Source organism: Haliotis asinina, chromosome 5 (assembly GCF_037392515.1).
Source record: "Haliotis asinina isolate JCU_RB_2024 chromosome 5, JCU_Hal_asi_v2, whole genome shotgun sequence".
Taxonomy (NCBI): domain Eukaryota; kingdom Metazoa; phylum Mollusca; class Gastropoda; order Lepetellida; family Haliotidae; genus Haliotis; species Haliotis asinina.
In genome coordinates, this window is record NC_090284.1 from 67,887,369 (window position 1) to 67,913,128 (window position 25,760).

Here is a 25,760-nt window from a genome sequence, read left to right on the forward strand (position 1 = left end):
TTACAGATATGCGTGTATGTATGCATGTATGTATGTAAAGCCCAGTAAAGCCCAGCATTGTGTCTTCAATGCATATGTTACCTCTGAGGCTCCGGTTTCAAACTCCTTGGTGGCTTCTGGTGGCTCGGCATATTTCATCTGAATCAGACATAATTAAGTAAGATGACATTCGAATACCGACGGATGAACAATGTCAGTATTAGGGGCAGATGTTCTAACAGCAGCGCCCTCAAGTCATGATCCACCCTGATTATTATATACAATACATATCTTAAAACCTGGACTCGTTGCGCATGCTAAAAAGATGAATGTGACAGTGTTGAGCTCCATCCCAATAACCTAGTCACAGGTTTTATGCTAAGAGGTACATTACCTCCAAGTCCAGATGGGCCGGGTTCACTTCTAGCATGTCGATCTGATCAGATTCCTGAAACAATAGATCTCAAAATAAGTATGGTATACGTGAGTGCAGTTCGCCTTTATTACCACAGATTACTTTATTATTTCTCACCTGGCAATATTTAAGTATCGTTGTCACTCTTTTCCTGATGTCTTCCCTGTTCTGTAAACAAAATGTTGGAGTATCTAAAACATGCTGAAAAATAATACGATTTACCGTTTTAGGATCCATTTTTAATTACAAACTTGCCTTTAACGCCAAATTAGTTTTACTTTTTATTTCTAGCTGTTTCTCCACATGCGTCTAAGGAAGACATTTCTATCAATGAAAATATACGTTACTGATGTTCATACCTTGCTCTCCTTGACAGTTGCCACAAGTATCTTCTTCATCTCATCCTCGGGGCACTACGAATATACGCATGGTGTGATGAGTTACAATATTACATGACATTACAGACTGATTCGTACAATTGTATCTGGATGGTAATGGTTCTGTCGCTTGGATCCAAACCTTATTACATTGCGGAGGACTGTTCAAAGCTTAACAAATCAATGACAAAAACGTTGTTACTTGCAAGATCCTATTTTGAAACTAAAATGCTTTGATGACATAATTGCAACATAATATTTGTATTAATACAGAAAGAAGGAGATGGTTGTCATGAAAATGTGTGCAAGAAATATCTCTATCATTACTTTGCACACTCCTGTTTCACAAGAACAATTTCACATGCATTCTCGTGTACCGATATGGTAGTAATCAGTAATCATGCCTTTTCACTGGAATCCTTTCCTGAATTACGTTTACATTACAAAAATATACAACATATTGCTTGACTGATTGTTAGTTACCAAACATACCTTAACGTTTACGGACTTTGTGTATGGTATAACATTTGTCAGTACCTTCAGTATATGGATGTTGCTCTTCTTTTTAGCCTCTTCCAACATCTGTAATGACATTCACATGCAACAGTCAGTTCGTCATCTTCAGCGTTTGGTGTTTGATAACGTACACAGAAATCAAACAGCATGCATGTCACGTGTACGTATAACGTAAACAGAAGTCAAACAGCATGCGTATCATGTGTCAGTATAACGTACCCAGAAGTCAAACAGCATGCGTATCATGTGTCAGTATAACGTACCCAGAAGTCAAACAGCGTGCATTTCAGGTGTAAATAAAACGTAGTCTCAAATGCACAGTTAAATACAAAATGATGAACACGTTCGTATTAACTAAACATCAAGTGTTCTCTTTCATGACAGCCTGATTTGTTTCAACTTTCCGGAAATAGAGACACCTTGTGTGTGTCAATCGTACCATGATGTGACAGATGAGACATGGTATTGTTTTTTGGCAGAGATGCGACTGCAGTTCTCCTTACGTTGAACACTCTAGCTTAAGTATTTGAAAACCATATAGAAGACTGTAACTTGTAACTTTGTCATGTGCACAGTTCTACACTCGTGAACACACTGGATGTATCAAGCTGAACAATGTCGTCGCTATATTTACACATGTAATTCTAATAGTTAACAGCTTTTATTACGAACCTCACGAAGCTTTTCCAGGAGTGCGTGTAGTCTTCCAAAGATTGCCTTTATCTGTAACAAGTAAGACAAAAGTCCTTAATGATATGAAGGCTGTATAAAAAGTCGAGACACGAGCATAGTTAACTTAACATATTACAGCAAATGAATTGCATCACCTATATATGTAACCCTATATATGTATGATAATATATTTTTAGCATAATCACGTTCGTTTGTATGATTATTTTTACCCTTCGGGTGCGCCATAGATTCTTTAGATAAACACGTCACGATCAGTGATGAGTATCACGTGCCACACGTATTCCGGCCATTGTGGAAATATTGAAAGATTGTAAAAATCAGTTCGCTGTTGATACGCATGCACGGTTATCATCCCTCACTATCAGCAAAGTAATGACATTAGAGGAAATATATTGCAAGTACAGTGTTGCCAACAATTTGCACTATTCGTATGTTCATTACGTTTCGAAAATTACCTCAAAATCCTTTAGTATATAGTCAAGAAAGAATTTCAGCTCAAGCTCCATCTGAAAGACAAATTGTCACACATTACTGGTTCAATATCTTTCCTGGTAGTAAACATGAGCCGAGTCTCAAAAAGCCATGATTATCAACAGAGTGGACGTATGATGAATGAACTGCTGGTTTTAACACTTGTTGCGGAACGATTACTTCACATATATAATACATAACATATTTTTAAGATGCTGATAACATACTGATCCATACATGCCACTCATTAGATGTGTTGACTCGTATCCTCAATACAACACAACGTGGTGTCATATGAACATAGATTAAGTGAAACATGCACAGATGGGCATAACTACTGAATTGTCCCACGCTCGATGCTATTCACAAAAGTCATCAGTTATCCATTTCATGTCCCAAGTTTCAAATACATTTCAAAGACCTACTGCACTTAATGGTACATTATTCTGTTCATGTTCAAAAGTATTAAAATATCTCAGAATATTACACCTTTGTTTCCTTAAATATTCTGCCGACATTCTTTTGAAGATCTCCACGTGTCTGAAAATTCAATATCGGGAATTAGTTTCAGCACATATTCAGCATATGAATCTGGAAATACCAGGTAATGATGCAACAGGTAAAGTAAAGTAAGGATGAAATTCCTCCATAGGGAATCTTGCTACAACGCGTGTGTAGCTGCCGTTACTATGATGTTATAATCAAATGACATCTCTCATATCACATTCATTCAACTCCAACCGGCGCCGACACCATGATTTTGTATCGTTCACAGTTTAAACGACCACACAATATACCAGTTATGGTCGATTTTCAACTGGCAGTGTGAGATCTATCTTCTAATAGAGTACAAATGGCAATATTTCCACATTTTGTTATGTTATAGTTGTCTAAAATAGGGTAAATTCATAAAAAGATGTCGCCAGAGCGCCTTTCGTTACGCTTAGTCGGTCTGAAATCGCATCTATGATCAGCTTGAGCCAGTTAATTGTCGTATATGCTGCCCTCTAGGTCAGTGTAAAGTATAAAAGCCTAAAATAAGTCTTTGCTCCGAAGGATGTCTACCAATGACATCAAATGACGCTGTCCCCCATAGGTAAACACATACGTTACTGCTACTACAAATACTCTGTCAAAGGTGTAACTGATTGTTGGTACTAAAAAAACTGTTTTTCATTGACGCTTAAGGCCGGCAAAATAACGTACAATAATATTTTGCTTTACCAGTGTTATATAAAAACAGCTCTTTTTAATGTTTTCCGTTGGATTTTGGCAAACAAATGCGTCACCAGCATGGTTCGTTACTCGTTATCTGTATAGGTACACATATTATATTATTCGCTGAAATTACATTTAAATCGCGCGTTATTTACATAGTCGGTGGGGGTTCTACGTTACTAGGTAAAATGTATACAGGAAGAAGATTTTTTTTTAGTTTATCAAGATATATTTTCGGTGACTTTGAAAATAGGTAATAAATACATTTCTGGCTTACTGGGGGCTCTTTGATTTGTAGTTGTGCATTGATGTTTGCAGATGAAATAGAAATGATAAAAACATCTTTTTTATCATTCTGCTTGCTACGTGATTTGATTTTCAAAGTAACGTATCTGTTGATTAAGCTCACGTTTGTGAAACACTTGTTTCTGTGCATCAGCATGAAAAGAGAATGGTATATCGTTGAGGACATTAAAAATACAAGCATGTCTAAAGCAACATCCAAATTCATCAATATACCCCATGCCCAGCTTTGTGATTCCTAAACAAAACATCTTATCTGCAATGGTAACTAACAAAACCAAAATGATGTTCTCATGACTGGAGCTTTGGTGAAAAAGGATCTGCAAATGAGAATCTCCCATCTTCTAGATCTATAGCCCTCACTGGAAGCTCACAGTTTTTGAAATGTAGTGCAGGTACCACATGTAAAATCATTCATTACCGGAGTGCATGATGACGTTTGAAAAAGTTCTGGGTGGTAATGAAGTTGGCTTAGATTCCTTCATTGTCAGTCCACCAACAAGAGGTCCGAAACAATTCAAATGGCCTGATAAACTTGGTTCCAGTTAAGGACATATTCTGTTTAGAGGAACTCGATCAGTAGGTTATCCGGTGACGGTTCAGGATAACTCCGCGTCGTACTGTTACCGTGCAAAGTAACAAACATGAAGCTGGTTCAGTAGTACTAAAGTAAATTCAAAGTTAAAATGTTAATTCTAAAATTGTTACTCTAGCTCCTTGCAGCAGTTTAAGTTGTCGTGGTTTTTCATACATCGGGAATGAAGGCTTGACTGTTTTCGAAATAGATTCGTTGCTGCACGTTTGTCCTGAGCGAAATTAGACACATAGTAATTGGTTTGTGACAATAAAAAACATTATTTGTACAATTACTTGACATCACCACTTAGTGTTTCAATGGCTGATTTGCTATCAGTGAACCGAACTAGTAGCATGTACATCACACTGTGAGTTGAATTTCTTCAGCGGAATTGTCCTCAACTCCTCAATTTGTCTGAAACATTGACTGCTATGTTAATTGAACATCTGTTGACTGCTATATTAACTGATAAAATTCCTTGACACATTGAGGAAACTTAGACTATATTTTCTTCAAAATACAGACTGCATTTATCTTGCTGTGAAAATTTGACAGATACGCTACTTCTGCAACTCGTATCAAGAAACACTATTTTTGCCTCATACGTTTCATAATATGCCTTATGATTTGAGAATATGTATATCAGCCTTCTCTGGAATAACAAGTCTACACGTACCAGTACTTAAAAACTAGTTCATGTGCATTTGGATGGGAAAGTATTTCGAGCAATATCAGTAAACAAGAAAATAGAATATTCTGTGATTCCAAGGGAGCGAGTTTAGTTTTACGCTGCACACAGCAGTATTCTAGCTATATGGCGGTGGTCTGTAAATAATCGAGTCTGGACCAGACAATCCAGTGATCAACAACATGAACATCGATCTGCGCAATTGGGTACGATGACATGTGTCAACCATGTCAGCGGGTCTGACCACCCGATCTCGTTAGTCGCCTCTTACGACAAGCACAGTCGCCTTTTATGCAAGCATGGGTTGCTGAAGGCCTATTCTACCCCGGGACCTTCACGAGTTGATACCAAAGGGAAAACCCCATTCCCCTTTCCTAAGTACTATGATGCTCAAACTTTATAATGAATGCATTCAAAATTGCAGGAAAAATAATTATACCAAAACGTGACCCCAAACTGGCATTCTGGCGACAACGCATCTGACACTTGACAAAATCTTTGGTCTATGTTTGAGTGTCTGTAATACGATATCTATCATTTCCGACGGGAAGCCGTTTTAACATCACATCTAGGCACTATCCAATTTGAATTTAATACTTAGCATGAAATTAAATATGAACTTTTGAAAGTTTACAAAAGTGGATTCGCGCCCGTTAGTGGAGAATGTATAATCACTGCTATTGCTTATTTTGCCCTGGTAGTACTATTGATAAGATTACGAGAATGGATGACAAATGCGGCCTCACCTTGTCATTACTGAAAGATGAAACATACGAAGCCTTCTTGTAAAAAGTAACAATATCTCCTGCAAGCCTAGGATATACAACACTTATTGTCTTAATGTATTTGATATGCCGAGGTTTTCTGTACACTGGTGATGTTCGCGATTTAAGAGTTAAAATGGTGAAGTCACATTCAGGCTATCTAAACATTCATATTCCAAACCTCGATATACTGGTCGATGAGACTGATGCTCTCCAGGTCCACCAAGCCATAGTCCAAAATGAACTCGACGCATTCCGTCTTTTCATGAACTAACGCTTCAGCAAGAATCCCCTCAATGATGGCATCTGCATCTGGCACTAAATGTATCAGGGAAACAAGACAAACGTGTGTTAAAATGTCATAGTGACTCTGACAAACATTTGTTTCGGGTCAAATATCAATTCATTTGATTAACCATGCGTCCTACTCTTTCCTTTCTACTGTAGGTGAAATACAGCGGGTATAGACTTAAAAGGTCGATATTCAAAGCCTTATACAAAATCTTATGATACATGTTTTCCCAACTTGCACAGATGTGAGAGTGAAATGCCTTGACTGGCTGGAACAAATCAATGAATCAGAATATCACCACTTACCATCCGTATCATCGGGCGATCTTTTCTTTGCTTCTACATATTTTGCGCATCTTTCGTCGGTATTTCGACTGAAGACAGGAGATGGCAGGTACTCGTCAACTAGGGCAATCAGATCCGTATCCGATTTACCTTAAATAGATGGTAAGATAAGAATTCTGACATATTTACTACATATGTCACTTTCACCACTTAGAGAATCTGGCGATTATGTGATGTACTCCGATTGTAAACCTACGCCATTTGAAGATCCTATAATCTGAAATCCACTTTTGCCATACACTCAAGCACCATCTTAGAGTTACGTCCGTGTATAGTAAATTTGGATCGTTTTGATACATACTTTTGACAACTGCAGACAGTATTCCTCTGAGGAAATCATTGTCCTTGTTCAGATCAATGACAGTTATGAGATCCCGTCTCTGAAGACACTGAATGATATCTTGAACCTGCTCGTCTGTCGAGTCCGATTTGAATCTTCGATCAAGATCCTTTTTGATCTTCTTCAAAATTCTTTCATCAATCACCGTTCCTTGACTTAAAAATAAATCATATATATATATGAATGCATGTCATGGATGCTGGCGTTTAAATGAATACAGGTATATTGTTTTGCTTGTACATATACTCATTTGCGTGTTTTTGCTTTTTACTGTGACCATATCAAGACTTAGTTAGTCATACTGCAAAGAAAACCAGAAAAGCCTGATCAAAGTAACTGGTCATCGACATCATTGTCTTGGCAGTTCTCCCACAATATCATATAACCACTTACATGCCAGAACGCAAAACGTCTAATAACACATCGAACTACACAAGTTGTGTCTGAAGATCTTTAAAGTGTATATATACCCTCCATGCTTGCGATTTTCTGTTTTGCTATGGTGCACCGCTTTGGATTCTTCATAGGCAGATGACAACACATCAGCTAATCCTCCTGAGTTCTGGAAAATTTTGTCATGTGAAGAATGAGCATTCTGTCTCTACATGGGGGGAAGGGGCGTTCAAGGGAAGATTCACATTATAAACGTGTAATTAACATCTGTTGAGATCGAAAAACAATTTACATATCTTCCTGAAAAGCCACATTTAGAGAGTTATCTCCCTTTAACTGATTTTCTGTATTGGCGTTACTATTTTTCATAAGAATTTTCATCAGAACCTGAGTTACATATGTACCTTATTGATATTCACGGGACCTGTGCCCGTCGGAATACATCTTCAAACCTTTTGTTCACTTTCGGTACAAAGGTCACCTCCTGGGTTTTGCACTACTGAGAATAAAGCTGCAATAATTACCTAACAGACGTCACAAATAACGCAGAATACCTTCGGAATGACAATTGGAACGTTGTCTTTGATGAGATTTCGTACTCCTTCAAGATGTATGAGGTGTCCACCATGAAGGATTGCCACTGTAGGTATCGCACTGGAATCTAATTGGAAAACACCGATACATTTAACAAGCATACAAGGACAGTTCAGTTGGCTATGTACAGTTTTACTCGTACATCCCAGGATAGCCTGGACAAGACAAGAGACGAGGATCTGCCTTGGCAGTATTTGTAGTGCAAAAAGAATATCGTCAGTGGTAATACGCCTTACCGTTACCTCCTGCTGCTAGATCAGCGATCAGTCGTGCTTGAAATGATACGTTAGAGAGACCACAAAGGTGGGCTTCCCTTGTTCCATTATCTGCCAGCAAGAAATGGCTTGTGGTCTTCCCGAACTGTGGCACCCCTGTGGGGTCATCCAGATCATCTTTGAGCAAATAGCCAACGTGTCTCTGACCTTTCTCATCCACCTAGCATACGAAGATAGAACGGAATATGCCAGTACATACAGATTTGTATTTGAATATGAGGAAAACGGGCAGGTATTACCAAGTTTTATAGCAACTGGAAGAAGACAGAAGAACTATCTACCGTATAGCCACTGCAGCCTAATGCAACCAATACCTAAAATAGAATCTTTACACAATTTCATATTAAAATAGTAGATACTGACAAATGACTTGATTTTCCTGTCATATGTTCCTCATAATATTCTTTTTATATGTAGCGCTTTGAGTATGATCTGAATGGACTATGGCGTACAGGAAATATCCATTTATTTTTATCATTATTATTCCTTGGACCAATCGGATAAAATTATGTTTAAGAAAATGAAAATGTTCAAAACGCAAAAAGATAATGCTTTAAAACTATTACATATTCAGTTTGCAAAATTAAGGTGAGTCACACGTGTGTATTTCATATTCTTTGAACCTATACAGTATGACAATACCTGCATCTCCCCCAAGACGTCTCCAAAACTTCCCCAGGAATTACATCCTATAGAGGTAACACGCTCGTTGTCTTCATTTAAGTCAGAGATGAATTCGGCGACACCATTATGTAACCCATCAGATATTATCCATATATCTATGTTAGAAATGGAGAACATCAGTGCAAAATAATACCTAGTCTTCACCCTCCTCAGGAACATACTTCGTTGGATGTAAAGGGCAAAGTAGCTGTGAAATTTACACGAATGAATCACTGAAAAACAGACACCAGGTATGAGCAACTGAAGGATAACCGCTTTATGTCCATGGTTCACAGATTTACATTATACCTACATAGCGTCATCTCCTATAACGGGGCTATATTCCTATTGGAATTTGTACATTTACAAACACATGCACATTCATAGATTCAATAGAAAGTCAGTCATTCTGATAAACATCACAGAGCTGGTATGATAGTTACCCAATTCCAAATATATAATCCGTTTACAAACCTGATGCTCCTAGTACCGTGTCCAGAGCACTTTCAAGTTCATACTCCATGTTGAAATCCGTTGTTTCGGGTTTAGAGCCAAACAAAGCAAAAACCCATTTTGGTCGGGTGAGGTTCCATATTTCGAACAGCAGATATTTTACATAGTCCATTGAAATGTCGTCATCAGTGCGTATAAACTGCAATGAAAAGCTGACATGTCCATTCGCTTTACGCCAAAAGAGGAGGGATCTGCAATAAGGTTATGTGAGTATGTTTAGATCAACCCTTCTCAAGTTTACTTTACCTGCACCGCATGTGGCTTCTCTGGCTCCTCTGGCTCTGAGTCTTCGTCAGTGGGTTCGTTCATAATGTCTTGACCCGAGTCCGTTTTAACATATATTGTTCCGTAGTTTTCTGTCGGGGTTGTTTTTGTGTTGACTTCCTTCTTCCATTTCGGGCTGTCATTCTTGTCTGTGTGGTCATCCTTGTAATGGCCGCATAAACACACGTTGTCAGATAGCCTTCGGTAACAAACACATGCTCCATAGTTTAGTCATCCGATGTGGTTTCATGCAACAACCCGATGAGGTTTCACACAACAACCCGATGAGGTTTCATACAACAACTTGAAGTCTCGCTTACGGTCCTCATGCAGTCTACATCTAACACAAATGTGGCCCTGAAAGTCATCTATCACATCGTATTACTTATGCATCTTAAACGGCCCTTATTGTGACACAGTGTCTGAGCATTCAGATTCGTGCATATCAGTGTTTCCACCCATGTACAATGAACATGTGATAATACTGGGCGGTGGGGTAGCCTAGTGGTTAAGGAGTTCGCTCGGCACGCCGAAGATCAGGGTTCAATTACCCATATGGGCACCGTGTGTCCATTTCTGGTGTACCTGTCATGATATTGCTGGAATATTGCTAAATGCGACCTAAACCTAACCTCACTCACTCATGACAATACTGTTATCATATTAATTTCTTGCTTGACGGAACACATGAGCCTGGCTTTCGTCTTCATTTCAACATGACATGATGTTAAAGCTTCAGACGTGGGGCCTTATCTGAACAATAAATAGCACATACCTGGAAAACATAAAACATTTTCTCTGTTTAATGTGTTCTTGAATCCAGTCTTCGTGTTTCTTGTACCATGGTTCCTGAAACGTGTGTACATCACAGTGCATAAGTATGTTTGTCAGCATTAGGTCATGGATCGCACTCGATTCAATGGGATCTACCACATCATGTGCATTACTGTCCAAGAGTAACATCATACGTTCGCGAAACTAGGAGTGCACCATGTCCCTCTAGTAATCTGGCCAGACACCATTGTCAGTATGGTGTAAAGTGATAGTGAATGTTGAAGGATTATACGTCAGGTTCATGACAGTATAAACGAAATGGAATTACGTCACCTTACCATATACTTTTCATTAATAGTTTAGCCTCTAATATCAAACAGACCCACTTACTTCAGGCAACTGTTATAAACTATTTTTTTTTAAATATTGCATGCTGTTAAAAGGTACTGTTTACACATGAACTGATGGACTGTAGCATAATTTCGTAGCGTTGAAAAGATTATTCTCATGAGTTCAGTAAATAATAAGAATCAATGAAAATTGGCGAATTCTTTACATCTAGACACAGCTGTTCACATACCTTTCATGTACGTATGATCCTCAAGTAATTCATTTACATAAACTTTGCAGTTGGTTCTCCCACGTTAGTGGAGAAAACAACATATAGTGAGTGCTTTAAGTGAGTATAAACATTTGGTGTGAAGTATACGTTGTGTCATAATGTATTGTTCGACTAAAGAATATTGTATTTTCGCAGACCACCAAGTGACTGAGCACCGATGTACACAATCAGGATACTATGATATGCATTAGTCAACAGTTTTACCAAATGATACTTCGGATGCTAAAGAGCTTCTTGAAGCCAAAGATCCGTCATTTTAGTTTTCTCCTCCGATGTTTTGTATTCTCGTATCCTAACCATAGCAGTATGATTGTTAAATACAGGCATACATACCACTTCCGGTGTATCAGATTCGCTTGGGTCGTCACCAGTGGGAGAATCTGGCAGCAACGAATATCTTATATACTCTCATTACAATGAGTATTTAGGTGACAAAATGCATACATAAAGAAAAAAACTGGGTAATATTGCGGCATGTGTCGGTGCTATGACAATATATGAATGTCGATATGCTGCAGTTTACTATATATGTAAATTCTAACAAATAAATCGCCGTTGGATGTTACACAGATTGTTGAGATTGTAAATATTTAAGTTTTATACATTGTCAGTGTTGATTAAGCTGGTCGTACCGTTCATATCAGCTGGTCGTTTGGCCCACTGAGAAACTCCTGAAAGAAATGGACTCATGAAAGACAGGTATGAACATCTTGTAAGAACAGCAGTCTTCAGTTTGATTCACATTAAGATGTGCTTAGATACGTCAGCTGAACGAAAGGAAACAAGTACATACGGAACAACTGCATCGAACAAATGCAACAGTAGCAGTAGTGGTAGTAGTTGTCGGAGCGGTGAGTGAGTATTACTTAACGCCACATCAGCAATTATGCAGCTGTTTGTAGCAGAAGAAGGTGTAGTAGTGGTAGTGGCAATAGTAAACGGAGGGAGAGAAGTAGTAGTAGTAGTAGTAGTAGTTGTTGTTGTTGTAGCAATAGAAGTTGTAGTTGAAATAAAAGTAGCAGAAATAGTTTGAGAAGTAGTAAAAGTATAGTAGTAGTGGTAGTAGTGATTAAGTGAGTGAGTTTAGTTGTACACCGCACTCGGCAATATTCCAGCTATATGGCGGCGATCTGTAAATAATCGAGTCTAAACCAGGCAATCCAGTGACCAACAACATGAGCATCGATCTGCGCAATTGGGAACCGATGACATGTGTCAGCTAAGTCAGCGAGTCTGACCACCCGATCCCGTTAGTCGCCTCTTACCACAAGCATAGTCGCCTTTATGGCAAGCATGGGTTGTTGAAGGCCTATTCTACCCCGGGACCTTCACGGGTCTAGTAGTAGTAGTAGTAGTAGTAGTAGTAGTAGTAGTAGTAGTAGTAGTAGTAGTAGTAGTAGTAGTAGTAGTAGTAGTAGTAGTAGTAGTGAGTAAGTGAGTTAATATTTAACGTCACATCGGCAATATTTCAGCCATGTCGTGACGAGAATATGTTTGATTTTGAAATGATAGAAGAAGAAGAAGAAGATCACAATGTCATGATCGCCTACCCCCATGCTGTTGAGCTGGCGGCGTGGTCATTTTAGTAACCTCATCGGAGACCTGTAAGGACAAACACAGCTACACAGGTATTGTACTGGGGAAAACAAAGATGACATTCATCTGTGACCACGTAGTCAACATCGCTATGCAGAAACGTGTCCGTACAAACTTGATAAGACTGATATCTAAAACGATAAAGCAATTTTGTGAGTGAATGTTTAGTCAGCAAGGTCACAGCCAATAACAATAGTCGTGAGACCACTGATTTACGGTGACATGACATGACATACATACAGGCTGGTCATCCTGATTACATGTTTGCATGTAGGAAGAACATGTTACGTCAAGCAGTCAGTGACCAGTCTCCATTACTTGTAAAAACAGATTGCAGCGGGAGTATAAGTATTATGAAAAGTCCAAGCACCGATTACTCAGCAGGGATGACATCCGAGGTTCGCAAAAGGGGTATACCTTTCCATACTCCAGTAACATACATATTTTACTTTGGGGGCCATATACACATTGTATATAAGTAAATATGTGCAGTTCTTATGTGAGTTTGTTGTTTGACTAACAAAATACCAGCTACATAATGTCTGTCTGTAAATAATCAAATCTAGATTAGACAGTATGAGCATCAATACATGAAGCCGGGATAGGATGAGAAGGGTTTAATGCAAGTCTACTCACTGATCAACTGAATTCGTATAAAGTACAATCAAATGGCAGTTCATGATATATTAAAAGCTATTCTCAGTTGTTATACAAGCCCGTTGGGTACAGTTGAGGGTGTCCTTGTGTTCAAGCAGACCCACATGTCAACAAAGAATGCGTATTTGAATTAATGCAGAACAGAGCTTGGCATAGTATCATATACAAATGGCAATATGCAACTCATTTGACCTAAAGGATCTGCATAAAATGAATCATCCGATGTCATCATAATTGGAGCATCCGATATCATGTCATATTTTATTCACTTTAACAACATTTGAAACTCCACATGTCAACATGTCCAGATTTGTAGGACCTTTACACTGACACTTAAGCAAGTCTGCTTTTCATATGAGAAGGATATATTGACATTTTAAATAATATAAACACAATTAAATTTTAGTCTTGAATCACGGATATTTCTATTTGAAGGCTACATTGTTTTTTCTACAAAGCTGGAACACATCTGTGTGCCTGACAACTTGACAACGTGATACATATCATCGAGTTATAGTAAAAAATGAAAGTTAAAAATGTAATGAAACTGACATATTTCGTGTTTTGAGAGACACCGTAGAGGATCATATGCCATATGTGTTTATTGTCTAGGTAGGGATCGTGCAAAGAAGTTTGCTTACATGAGTCTTGGATAACACATTGTGTCATAACGCTCCACTGCCTGAGCACATTCCCTTACAGTGACACAACAAAGTATATACAGTGATTGGCGCTTTAGTATCATCGCGTCACGCGGTTTCAATCCATCCATGTGCCTCTTAAGGCCCACTGAAAAGATTGCTGTTGAGTTGTAGTAACTCATGACATCTTTACGCAGGCTTTGGGGTTTGTGGGATGCACGAACCATATCGGTTGTTTTCATAATGTGTGCTAGAAATCTATAATTGCGGGTGAGGATAACACGGATTTTACCTTATAATGTTTTTGGTGTGAACCAAGCCGTTCTTGTGGATTTAACATAACTTGTGGTTGTCTAAAACCTGCATCACCTCGGGCTTACTTTCCCCATGAAGTTGACACGTTTTTCGATAGTGTATGTAGATAGACTTTTGAAAGACTAGGTATAAAGCCACCATGGTGGCATACTCAACAACTCTGTACAACGTTCACCTTTATAAACTAAGTTACAACATATCAAATTACGCACAGCATAACAGTAGGTAAAAACGCCATTAATGACAAGTCTAGATTATGGAAGGAGGCATTACAGAAATATATCACAAGAACTGCCAACGTCAGTACCACCAACACCTACGTGAATGAGTCATGGTCAGCAACCGGGACAAGAAGAGTGTAAGAGAGTAACTCTTCAAATATTTACTAAATGGTCAGTCGTGGCTTCAGTTCAACATACCAATGAATTGTAACGCACTAAAGCACTTGCCAGTCCATTTAACTTCCTCTTCACCATTCTACCTTCCAAAATGTCATTTAAAGAGGCTACACCAACACTTAATGTAAATCACCTCATTTTCATCAGTTTTATGGTCTTATTGTCCGTACACATTCCACATTTATTCACTTGAGGTCCTTACTGTTATTCCTTCCAGTCATGTAAATTGGTAGATTCCGTGTGCACATGCACCCTCAGTACAATTGTACGTGTTTATGAACAGCTTAGAATGATTCTATGAAACATGAACACAGACACTGAAACACGCAGCGGTAGCTTCAACGATATCATGGTCGACATGTACATACAGACGGCAGTGTGGGCAGTGTAGTGCACTAGTACGTATCAGACCGCTAGATATATCTTTGTGGTTTGAGAACTGTACGTGTCAACTAGATATTGGGAACACATTCATTCACGGACTATTAGGACACGTGTTTCACTGCGTTCAATTGTGGATGATATCGATTCATTGATAAGTGACTAAGGGTTGGTACAGTAAGGTTGTCGCGTGTAAAGTAAACTTTGTATGTGTCTGCAACCAGTGAACAAATAAATGTGTCACCGGTGATAAAGCAAGCTGTTTCGTGGAACTGTGCAAAGCCGGTAGCCGTGATGGTTGGTATTCCTACAATGTATGTTGGTGAATCTGAAAAGATTTTCAGAGGTCTACATGTACCACATGTACCACTGGTACCACACACACCCGTTAACAAACATGCACGTACACACACTAAAACATAACATACAAATACACACACTGGACACACACAAACACACATTCACACAAACTGTTACTCTCTCCCTCCCTCTCTCACTCTCTCTGTCTCCCTCTCTCTCTAGATATCTCTTCACTTTAGCTCTCTCTGTCTCTGTCTGTCTCTCTTATCTCTCTCACACACACACACACACACTCTCTCTCACTCAATTCAAAACAGCTTAAAGCGCATGCAGCCACAAAGCGTGGGCAGATCACATACATATTGTCATCACCCGTGAAGCCTCTCAGCCGGACTGGAACACTAAACTGCTTTTCTAACATTTTCCATGATTATTGAAATGCTTGATTTTTGTAGTTCACTAATCGAACTGAAGACATATACCTATTAATTGATTTGGGGATTTTGACAAAAGGAATATTTGAAAAAAAAAACCTACTTTGAAAAATAATAAACATCACAGGATTTAATCACCCAGTTAAAGACGATGTTTCAGTGTAAGGAGTTTGCATACACTTCCTGTTAGGTGACATCACTGAGCACTATATTTTGTAACTGATATGACATATGACATAAACTGTACCTGTCACCAGTTGACTCCGAATTACTAATGTTGCTATGACATCCGAATTATCTATAGTGCTTACAAAATTCCTCATTCGTTACAAGTTTGAAATCAGATTCATCGATGTTGTATGTACCCTATCCACACATGTGCTATAACCTATAATGGGCGTCCAGATGGGTTATAAAGTAAATAAACCTACACCCTGGTATACCACACTCATAGGGCTCTAATGAGCTCAAGACCAAGTAGAGGGAGAAACGGGACAGAACTAAAACAGATTTAACTTAAAGGGAACTGTAAGAAATTTAACACGGTCAGCTGGTAATGCACATGAAAATGACGTGTGTATTATTTGTTACGCTCGTGAACAAGCCAAAAGATCGTCCAGAGGAAGAAATCGTAACGACTTACCTACATGTACACGTGTTATGTGAGATTCCCAGTAAAGGTGTCTCAATGAAACACTTAGATAGATCCGGTTCGGTGTTCTATTGATCAAGGACTGGTAGGTCGGGTAGAAGTGTATGGTTAGACTGAAAATCTTGTCCTGAACCCGCACACAACCTGCTATTTACGCTTGAATGCGGCATTGTCTACTGACCCCATTATCCTGTGAGAGGGGGTATGTATGCACAGGTCTGATCTGTTGAATTCATATGTTGGGCGTGGCAATGTCGCCTTTCATAGCGACTCGCTCCATTTCACGTTCGACTTGAGTTCGATTGTTATAATGGTCTAGAATAACTTAGATTGGCCGTGCAAGTGTATATAAGATTTCACATTGTTTCAACCTATGGTATCCAAGTCACTTTAATATGTGGACATGATGAAAACTTCTACGTGAGTCGAAGTCATAAATCAATGTTATACAGCTCGGATGTAAGACATAGAAAACGCAGGTAGTAAGATATCTCCGTGTATGCCACCAACAGCCAATTCAGGACAGACAGCCTCCAGAACTCGTTCATCATGTTCAAGTGGGAATGTGACTATTTGACAAGTATACATTAAAGTCATTGTGCCAAACACGTGCCGTATAATGTTGTTTTGATTATGGCTATTACATAACATAAACGTATTTTATACATATGGTGTTCACCATGCTTCTATGATTAGTGTGTTGGAAATAGAAAAATATCAATATACATTTGTATTTCAACTACCAATGACTCTGCTAACGTCATCTCTTAAATTCATATTCGGGTTTTCTGTCACTGACTCCACCGCTTGCCTCAAGCAACTGTTGTATGGTTGAGCTACTCCGAAGTGCGTGTTAAGCCAGACTAGACCGTGGGTGTCTGTCACGATGTATAGACCCCACTCAATGCTGGACTCAACAAAGCGTAGTATCATTTACTAAACTGTAAATGGATGTCAACAAAACGGAACATGTCGCATACCAGTCATATGTCAGTGAGTGAGTTTAGTTTTTAGTTTTACGTCGCACTTCAGCTATATGGCGGCGGCCTGTATATAATTAAGTCTGGACCAGACACTCCAACGATCGGCACCATGAGTATTGATGTAGGTAAATGGGATCCGATGACATGTATCAGTCAGCCCAGTCAGCACGCCTGACCACCAGATCCCGTTGTCCACGACAAGCATGAGTTACTGAAGATCATCTCTAACCCTTATCTTCACGGGTCCCGGTCTTGCGTGACCAGTAAAATACTCTCACAAGCAATATTAGTGCACTGAAAATGTCTTTATTCAGCGGTATTTAATTACAATATCAGGTTGTTTGTGTTTATGTATACCTTCACATAAGGATCAGAAGGACTTGTAATGTGAAAATATGATGTAAATGTTGCTACATGTGAAGTGTTAATGAGAAACGAAACCAGAAATCTGTTCCTAAAGTATATTGCGATACCAACAAACACAAAAGAAATATTGCACAACTGACAATTGCATTCAAATATTTTACAAATGCACACATAAATGTAAAATACTATAAGGTAAAACAATGGTTGAAAGTACAAATTCACTGGCAGAATACAGAGTGAAATATGATCTTCACACAACTTATCTTGATTTGATAAATAAATATTAATATGGCACATCTCCATAGCGCCCTATTTGAACTACTCTTAATTGTGTTTATACTGTCATCGATTCCCTACAATATGAGTGAGTGAGTATGGTTTTACGCCGCTTTTAGCAGTATTCCAGTAATATCACGGCAGGGAACACCACAAATGGCCTTCACACATTGTACTCATGTGGGGATTCGAACCTGGGTCGTCCGTGTGACGGGCAAACAGTTTAACCACTAGGCTCCTCCCCTCTATGCTAGGAAAGAGTTTTTCCTTGTCTGCAGAGCATCTGTTACTACCACTAGACTTGGGCACAAAAATATTACTTGAATTCTGAATTGCTATAACGTGGTTCAGTAATACTAATTCCCTACAACTATTTAACTGCTTTCGAAGGAATATATCGTTAGGGGCGTTGTCGTGTTGTCACCAGTTGAACATTTACCTTTTCAACACCAGTCAACCAGGGGCATTTACTGTCATGCACAACACTGACAGAGTTCCCAAAGACATAGATGAAGCCTGTGTTTATCAAGGAAAATGTCACCTTGTAAATCACTACTATTAAATTAATACAACTAAAACTAAAATAATGTATTGTTACTGAAAATAGAAGCATACACATTTATATGTCGAGATAAACCACGAAAGAAGAATAAAATGCGTCGACTTTTTTCCATTTGCAACATGTCATAGCAGTCCCTTACATTTTCTATATTATTGTTTTTACATAATCGGAAAATTGTTACAGGAAATGCCTCTGAAATCACATGTATGGTCGTCTGTTTCGCGATGTCAGTGGCGTTCCGCTCGGTAAATTGAAATATCTCAGTTTTCGGAGATTCGTGTGAATAACATATGAGACGATTCGTTTGATGGCGCGGTATCGTTCGAACTGAAGATCAATAATATCACTGTACCAAGAGCATTTTCACAGTTGTAAGGGGCGATTATATTTTACATAAAGATTAGTTTCTAATGACGCTTATTTGCCTCAGTCTGCTGAAAAGGATCAAGACTGATCAAAATCAGAAACGTGACCTACGGCAGCCATTCTCATTACACCAATGGGTACTGTCCTCGCAAACGAAAACCGAAAACCTGTACATTCAGACGACAGTTGGGGGTAAATCATGCTATTACGCAACAAAATCAATATATTATTTCATGGAACTTAGCAAACGTATCGTGCAAACGTATCCGCAACAATATCGCAATATAAATGACAGTTAACAATAGACAAAACGCTTTAGAAACTTTGGCTGCAATGTAGGTGTCTGACATTTTGGATTCTGTAGACTAAAAAGGTGACATAGTGAAATCAACCAATATTTTCCAACAAAGTCAAATATACTCTGACAAAACGTAAGGGGCACCTAGGATCACCAAGACACGTCTTCTGATCAATGTAGAAATATTTTATCATATATACTTGGAACTAAGCGATCAGAACTGACGAGTTTTAATGTTTGATGGGACATTGTTTGATTTGACTTTGAAGCAGACGTCAAAAAATTTTAAGTGGAATCACCTCTGTCACTGCATCATTTCCAACGCTGTACAGCATCCACACAAGCCTCTACAAATCCAGGTCCAAAGATCAACCCACACTGTGTACATTTGTGTATGCTCTGTGTTATGTATGATTGTGGTTGATAGTAATAGATTAATTTCTTATATTTATGCCGTTTCATGATGCTAAATATCCTGTACAGTTGTTTATGGTTTTATTATGTATTATCTACATGATATGTATTATGGTTTATGTATATGCTGAACATGAAAACATAAGAACCGTACTAAATATCTTTCTTGGCTAGGTCATCTCCCCTGTAACCCCCACCAAACCCCCGGGCATGTGTGATTAGTTGAACAAACAAACCCAGCTGACCATGTCTCATAATCCTTTGACTCCTTAAATAAACAACTAGACCGACTGGCAAAAGAGGATAGAACCATACGGATATATGGGCTTTTGATGGGCTGACCAATATCCTGTGGATGCAGTTCAATGTCAACAGGCATGAAATGGACACTGTAGACACAAATACTAACCATTTAAAAATCACGAACCTATGAAATTCCACGTCTCTGTCCTATTTAGATTATATTCTTTTGTGTGTTATTTTCTGCTAACGCAACGGGGGCAAATTTACTGGCACGAGTGACGCAGGATGTCCTGTCGCAACATCTGGGCAAACTTAAAAATTGACCACACTTTTATTAATGGTGAAACAACTGGCCGACGATGAAGCATCTGATGAATTCAATCACATGCCCTCATGCTAAAGAAATGGTCTTCAAAGGAAAGTCAGACGCCACTTCCTCACAATCAGGAACTGGCCGGAACATCTCGCATGTTTCAGGAACCAAGAACCGCAACTTGAGGACACGGTTTAGGATTCACTGATCCGATGAAGATCTTGTGCCATCACCAGTAGCAGTTGCTTGTACGTAGACGTAACGAGACATATCATCAGCAGATGATCCATGCAAGTGGTGAGGCACTTATTTATCTCATCACTGTACCAAGGACACTTTTGTCAGTTGTCCGATATTCACACAGCGCTTGACTTCACCGTTCCCAAGCCGTCACCGCCCATATACATAACAACGTCATCGTTCGAGCAATAGATCTGCAGGTTCAACATCTGTAGGAACTAACGCATCCAATCCAGGAGGAGTAGCATTGTATTAGGACACTAGGAAATGTTGGTCATATAAAGAAGAAACAGATGATATCCTTTTGAGGGATTGTTAGTGGATAAACCATGTTCTGGTACAGTGGTTCGTCTTATACTTTTCGGCACTGGTGATAATCACCTTTTTTCCTCTCAGATTGCAAGTAAATTATTAAAAAATTAAACTTTACTTTTGTTATTGCTTCAGCCAGAGTAAACATGTAACACATACCTCTCCAATAAGTGGATTTTGGTTCACAATGTTTATACAGCAATATGTAGCGTTTAAGTATTTCTTTAAAAATATATTAGGCGTCATTAAGAAAGAGGAGTCAAATAATAGCTAGCACATGGTTTGTGCTTGATAATTACTGATGCGCATAGATGGTATTGCAATATTAAATTATTTAATATTTCTTTGATGGTTGGTTTCATACAGAATTGCTTTACGTGGACATAATAGTGATTGTAATGCATTGCATTGTAAACTGGCTAGCCAGGCAGGTCAATGGCTTGTTGATTACATCGTAAGACGACATTGACGGATGAGGATGCCAACCGTTAACGGAGTCATCCTGACATGGCAGAGACACTGCAGTCATGAAGCATTGCTTGAAACAGATGCAAAAGGCATGTCGCGTTCCGGATCTGTCAGTGAAATATTTACCAAAAAATCAATTCCAGTGCAACTGGAATGTTACAGTGTGTTACGTATTTGACATGGTCAACAGTTTGATTGGAGAGTTGGTAAGCGTATTCCGTTCTTGAAAGAAGGCAGGCGTGGACCTGGAGAAATACAGGAATAAAGACAGTCAGCGAGTATTTCACCGATCGAAGGGTAAGGCGACATGAACAATCTTGCGTCACTGATTGTTCGAAGAAAGCCGCAGTCTCGCCTGGACGGACGGTTCTTGGAAATACCGTTCTGTATATGGACAATGATATCTTTGGTGCATATGCATAATATTTAGCTGTGTCCCCTCTCTTCCCAGTTGAGCCGGGATCAGTGGATCATCGGTTATGATCTTGCGTTGATGTGTAGTTATGTCAAATCCTGTCCTATTCCTGTAAGAATGCTTCCTATCATTATTTGATAGAGATACATGTCTTACATTAAACATTTATTCATTCCATCGATAGAACAATAATTTGGAAATATTGATACTTTGGAAAATGTAAACACTAAAGGCAGGGGTTGCTGAAATATTTCTCGGCATGAAATAAAACCAATTTGGGAGATATGTTAAGTCACTCTAATTCTTCATGCGTAGATAGACACAGCACATGAAGGCAAAAATCAACGAAAGGTCACCGCAAGGTAAGAAAATAAGAAACGTGAATACGGAGAATTGTACCCGTTGCAACAGAAACAAATCTGATACAATAAAAAAGGTGTCTACATAGTCACCATCCAGAGTTACACAGTCCTCCAGACATCTCATGAACATGCGCAGACAGCCTGAACAGAACCTCTTGTTTCATGGAAAACCAACTAACCAAACGGCCCCTAACATCGTCATGTTTTGAATGACCTCATTGATATCCTCCATGTCTTGGCTCATCTGTAATGGACAAATACTCGGTTCGAAAAACCTCCTCGTGAATCTGCCGGCAAAAACTTGATAACACAGCGTGCCTCTACCTTCTCCATACTTGGGGTTACTCGTGTTTAGGATAAACATCAACTGGCACAAGAGAGAACAAAATAAAATGAATAGTGTTTGGTCCATTACCTAGGTCAAAATCATTGATTTTACGTTCAAATTGTGATCATGCTTTCTCAATAAATTCATGGCGATAATTCGAACTTCCTAATATCCCATTATCATTCTGGATATCCGCCAAGACATATTTCTTACACGACACCTTGAACAGCTTGAACGAACCGATCGTTCAGAGTGGTAGCCTTGATAGAGTCTATTGCTATTTGCAGTGTCACATAAACGCAGTGATTATGAGCGCATGCAAAGTCCTCAATACGATAGCGTTGTCAAGCGTAACACCAGTAACAAAGAGTCCCTGCGATTGAATTCAGATCGATTTCACCGATCCAAAGTCGTGACTATATGTGCACTGAAATATGACCCAGTAAAGCAAGAATTAGTGGAATTTCTGCCTCGTGCATATCTTAAACGTTTTGAATGGGTCTGTGGTGTTACCATTGTCAGTGCCATACATTCGTGGATGTTACGCAATGATGCGACAGCTGTCAGTATTGTCTGTACATGTTGGGGCACAGACGAGAATTACATCACTATTCAATGAAGGAAGAATCACCAAGTTAGACTGTGGACGTCTTCAATAACCATTCACTCCAGATCCATCTAGACACATGATACGTATGGCTCTTGGTCATGACGGGTAAAGCAATGGCAGCAGCAGATACTACGACTCAACAACAGGTGAGTCCAAACTTCAGACCAATAATATTTGTAGCATGTCACTAAAACAAGACACAATTACATGCAACATGTAAAAGTAATTGATCCATTTTAACAAAACTGTAGTAGTGACGGCCTTCATTTTGACACTACAGCCAACAAGTCTTAGCCCGTCACATCGAACACCTAGTTTCGATTCCCTACATGGGTACAGTGTGTGAAGCCTGTTTCTGCTGATATTGCTGGAATGTTGCTAAAAGTGGCGCAAAGCCATACTCACCCACTAAAAGGAAACTCGAAGCTTTGATAATGATAAAAAGGTATCACAATTCGAAAATAGTTGTTTCCTGTAATTTTTAGATTAGTCTACTCATTGAAAGGTACGGCGTGTCGGTTTTGTGTTTTGACTTTCATCTGACTTTTGTATTCTGGTGATCAGTTGAACACCCTCGAGAAAGCAGTTCTGCATTCCTCAGCATGTGAGCATGTCATTATGTGAGGTGTATTATTAGTGGTGGCTCTTTCTGTCACTACGTGCCTTCAGTTACAATACATCGGCTGATAAAGGGATTATTGTGCTCTCGTGACGGCTCTCCACTTGCATACGTGATTACGGAGTTTCAAGTGAGATCATATTGTACCTTCCTGTTACGAATAGTTGGTGCTCAGTCATATATACACGAAATGATCTGATTACTTCCGGTACATAACTTCCGAAACCATTTCTAGTGCCCACATACTTAAACGATCTTCCGTGTCAGAACTGATCTTCAGCAAACCATACTTGCAGCAAAGGATTACTGTTTCTTCATCAAAATGTCACTGTAAATTTTGCCAAATGTGAATTGGCAAAGGCAAATGCACGATGTCAAACCTCAAAATTAGGTGCAGCTTGCTTAAGTAAAACGGAACCAATGCCACGCCTCCAAGTTCCCCAAAACAATAAAGAACTAATGAGATGTCTTTGTGTGGCTGCTTTCATAGAAATTGTGGACAAAGTATCTCACATATGGTAGCCCTGTTCTATAATTTGTTCCCCAAAGATTAAACTTCGTTGTCGGCATTGTAGACAGCATTATCTGTCTGCATTTTAGAAGGTTGAACCATTCTCGTGAGTGATTTCCATACTCCCCAAGCATGTTTAAAATGCGACAACCGTCAGATTGACTGTAGATGCGAGTGACATTGCTGCTGGAGCTGTAATCTTGCAACTCGTATACATTATATCTAAACATAGACTGCCAGGCAGTGCGCAAGAAGATTTTTCCTGAATGCACATTCCAATATACCATATTGATGGGGCGTAACTCTTGACAACCTGCATTGCTTCAAAGTTTGTGTTAGTAACCCTTCTTTTGAACGTCAACAATTTGGAGTGATACATCATGTTAACCGAAATTTGTATGCATCTGTTTCCATTCCTTTAGAATAAGCTATATCAAAATAAGTTGAAAAGTCATTATTATTTGTTGTTTTTCCTCCCAGCGCACCTGTTAACCAACAAATATACGTATTCCCGTAATCTAACATTATCAACCTGCTTCTCTTCCTATTGCTGTAGTCTAACATTATCAACTTGCCTCTCTTCCTATTGCTGTAGTCTAACATTATCAACTTGCCTCTCTCCCTATTGCTGTAGTCTAACATTATCAACTTGCCTCTCTTCCTGTTACTGTAGTCTAACATTATCAACTTGCCTCTCAGGGTGATGATAGCTGGTATTCAAAACATGAGGCCTGGATTAAGGCAAACATCAAGCAACGGGATTGTCACATTTTCAAAAGGTCAGTGAACATGAAATTATTCGTCAACGACAAACAGGAGCAAAAGATAGTGTTTGATTGAGTAGTGATGCCTACATGTGCACGTATATTTATTAGATACACGAATACAGGTTTTTGTAACATTATCTTGTCTTGCACTTAACATTTTGTTGTATAACAGATCTTGTAACGATATAACAGATATGGACAGATGTGCTTGTATATGTAGTTTGTTAGGGAAAAACATAAACATGCCACAATTATGTATGACATATTGGGTATTTTCCAAATTTGTTTGTTTGTATTATAAATCTCCATGTATTTCCATACCATGAGTTTATTATCTTTGGTTCAACTGTTTTACAAAGCGAAGCTTATGGGGAAGACTGTGTGTGTGGTAAATCCAAAGAGGATCATGCACAATCCCATGATAAAGGAAGATGGAAAAAAGAAGTCAATACACAAACAGCAGTCACAACGGCTTTTGGAACCACACAGATTGGAGACGATGAGGACGAAGAAAGACATGAAATACAGGTAAATACATATTTTCAGGTAACTTTACTCCCATGGGCGTCTGTGGGCGTTACACTACGTAGAATACACAGATTTCTGTAGGTTGACCTTCACATGGCAAATTATGACCAATCACAGTAACTTTCAAGAACCTAGTGAGCTTGAAATTCCTACAGCAGGTTTAAACAATTCTAACTACATGCAAATTATTTCTGAGATGTCTGAAGATCGGGGGTAGAATAAGTCTTTAGCAACCCATGCTTGCCACAAAATGCGATTATGCTAGTTGTAAGAGGCGACTAACGGTATCCAGTGACTAGGCTCCCTGACTTGGTTGACACGTCATTGGTT

At 38.9% G+C, this 25,760-nt stretch overlaps 2 protein-coding genes across 3 annotated transcripts in view; one reads left to right on the top strand and one right to left on the bottom strand.

Annotated features, from left to right (window-relative positions):
• LOC137285115 (transient receptor potential cation channel subfamily M member 8-like) overlaps window positions 1-16,612 on the bottom strand; it is a 35,294-nt gene extending 18,682 nt beyond the window's left edge. Inside the window, exons 1-22 of one of the 2 annotated variants that reach the window (XM_067817329.1) lie at window positions 16,441-16,612; window positions 12,626-12,677; window positions 11,708-11,746; window positions 11,409-11,455; window positions 10,455-10,528; window positions 9,662-9,878; window positions 9,377-9,554; window positions 8,882-9,018; window positions 8,201-8,399; window positions 7,925-8,031; window positions 7,448-7,539; window positions 6,939-7,132; window positions 6,599-6,727; window positions 6,183-6,319; window positions 2,941-2,991; window positions 2,436-2,486; window positions 1,960-2,010; window positions 1,309-1,353; window positions 754-807; window positions 512-562; window positions 374-427; window positions 82-138 (exon numbers count right to left, since the gene is read on the bottom strand). In XM_067817329.1, the coding sequence (XP_067673430.1) occupies window positions 82-138; window positions 374-427; window positions 512-562; window positions 754-807; window positions 1,309-1,353; window positions 1,960-2,010; window positions 2,436-2,486; window positions 2,941-2,991; window positions 6,183-6,319; window positions 6,599-6,727; window positions 6,939-7,132; window positions 7,448-7,539; window positions 7,925-8,031; window positions 8,201-8,399; window positions 8,882-9,018; window positions 9,377-9,554; window positions 9,662-9,878; window positions 10,455-10,528; window positions 11,409-11,455; window positions 11,708-11,746; window positions 12,626-12,656 (1,995 nt within the window). In that variant the 5' untranslated portion in view covers window positions 12,657-12,677; window positions 16,441-16,612. Of the gene's footprint in view, window positions 1-81; window positions 139-373; window positions 428-511; window positions 563-753; window positions 808-1,308; window positions 1,354-1,959; window positions 2,011-2,435; window positions 2,487-2,940; window positions 2,992-6,182; window positions 6,320-6,598; window positions 6,728-6,938; window positions 7,133-7,447; window positions 7,540-7,924; window positions 8,032-8,200; window positions 8,400-8,881; window positions 9,019-9,376; window positions 9,555-9,661; window positions 9,879-10,454; window positions 10,529-11,408; window positions 11,456-11,707; window positions 11,747-12,625; window positions 12,775-16,440 lie in introns of those variants that run through there. The other variant, XM_067817328.1, reaches the window with a different exon arrangement.
• A 4,661-nt stretch (window positions 16,613-21,273) lies between these two features.
• Window positions 21,274-25,760, top strand: part of LOC137283997 (transient receptor potential cation channel subfamily M member 2-like) — a 34,304-nt gene continuing 29,817 nt past the window's right edge. Inside the window, exons 1-3 of the mRNA XM_067815661.1 lie at window positions 21,274-23,151; window positions 24,835-24,914; window positions 25,262-25,430. Coding sequence (XP_067671762.1) covers window positions 23,104-23,151; window positions 24,835-24,914; window positions 25,262-25,430 — 297 coding nt within the window. The 5' untranslated portion in view covers window positions 21,274-23,103. The remainder of the gene's footprint in view (window positions 23,152-24,834; window positions 24,915-25,261; window positions 25,431-25,760) is intronic.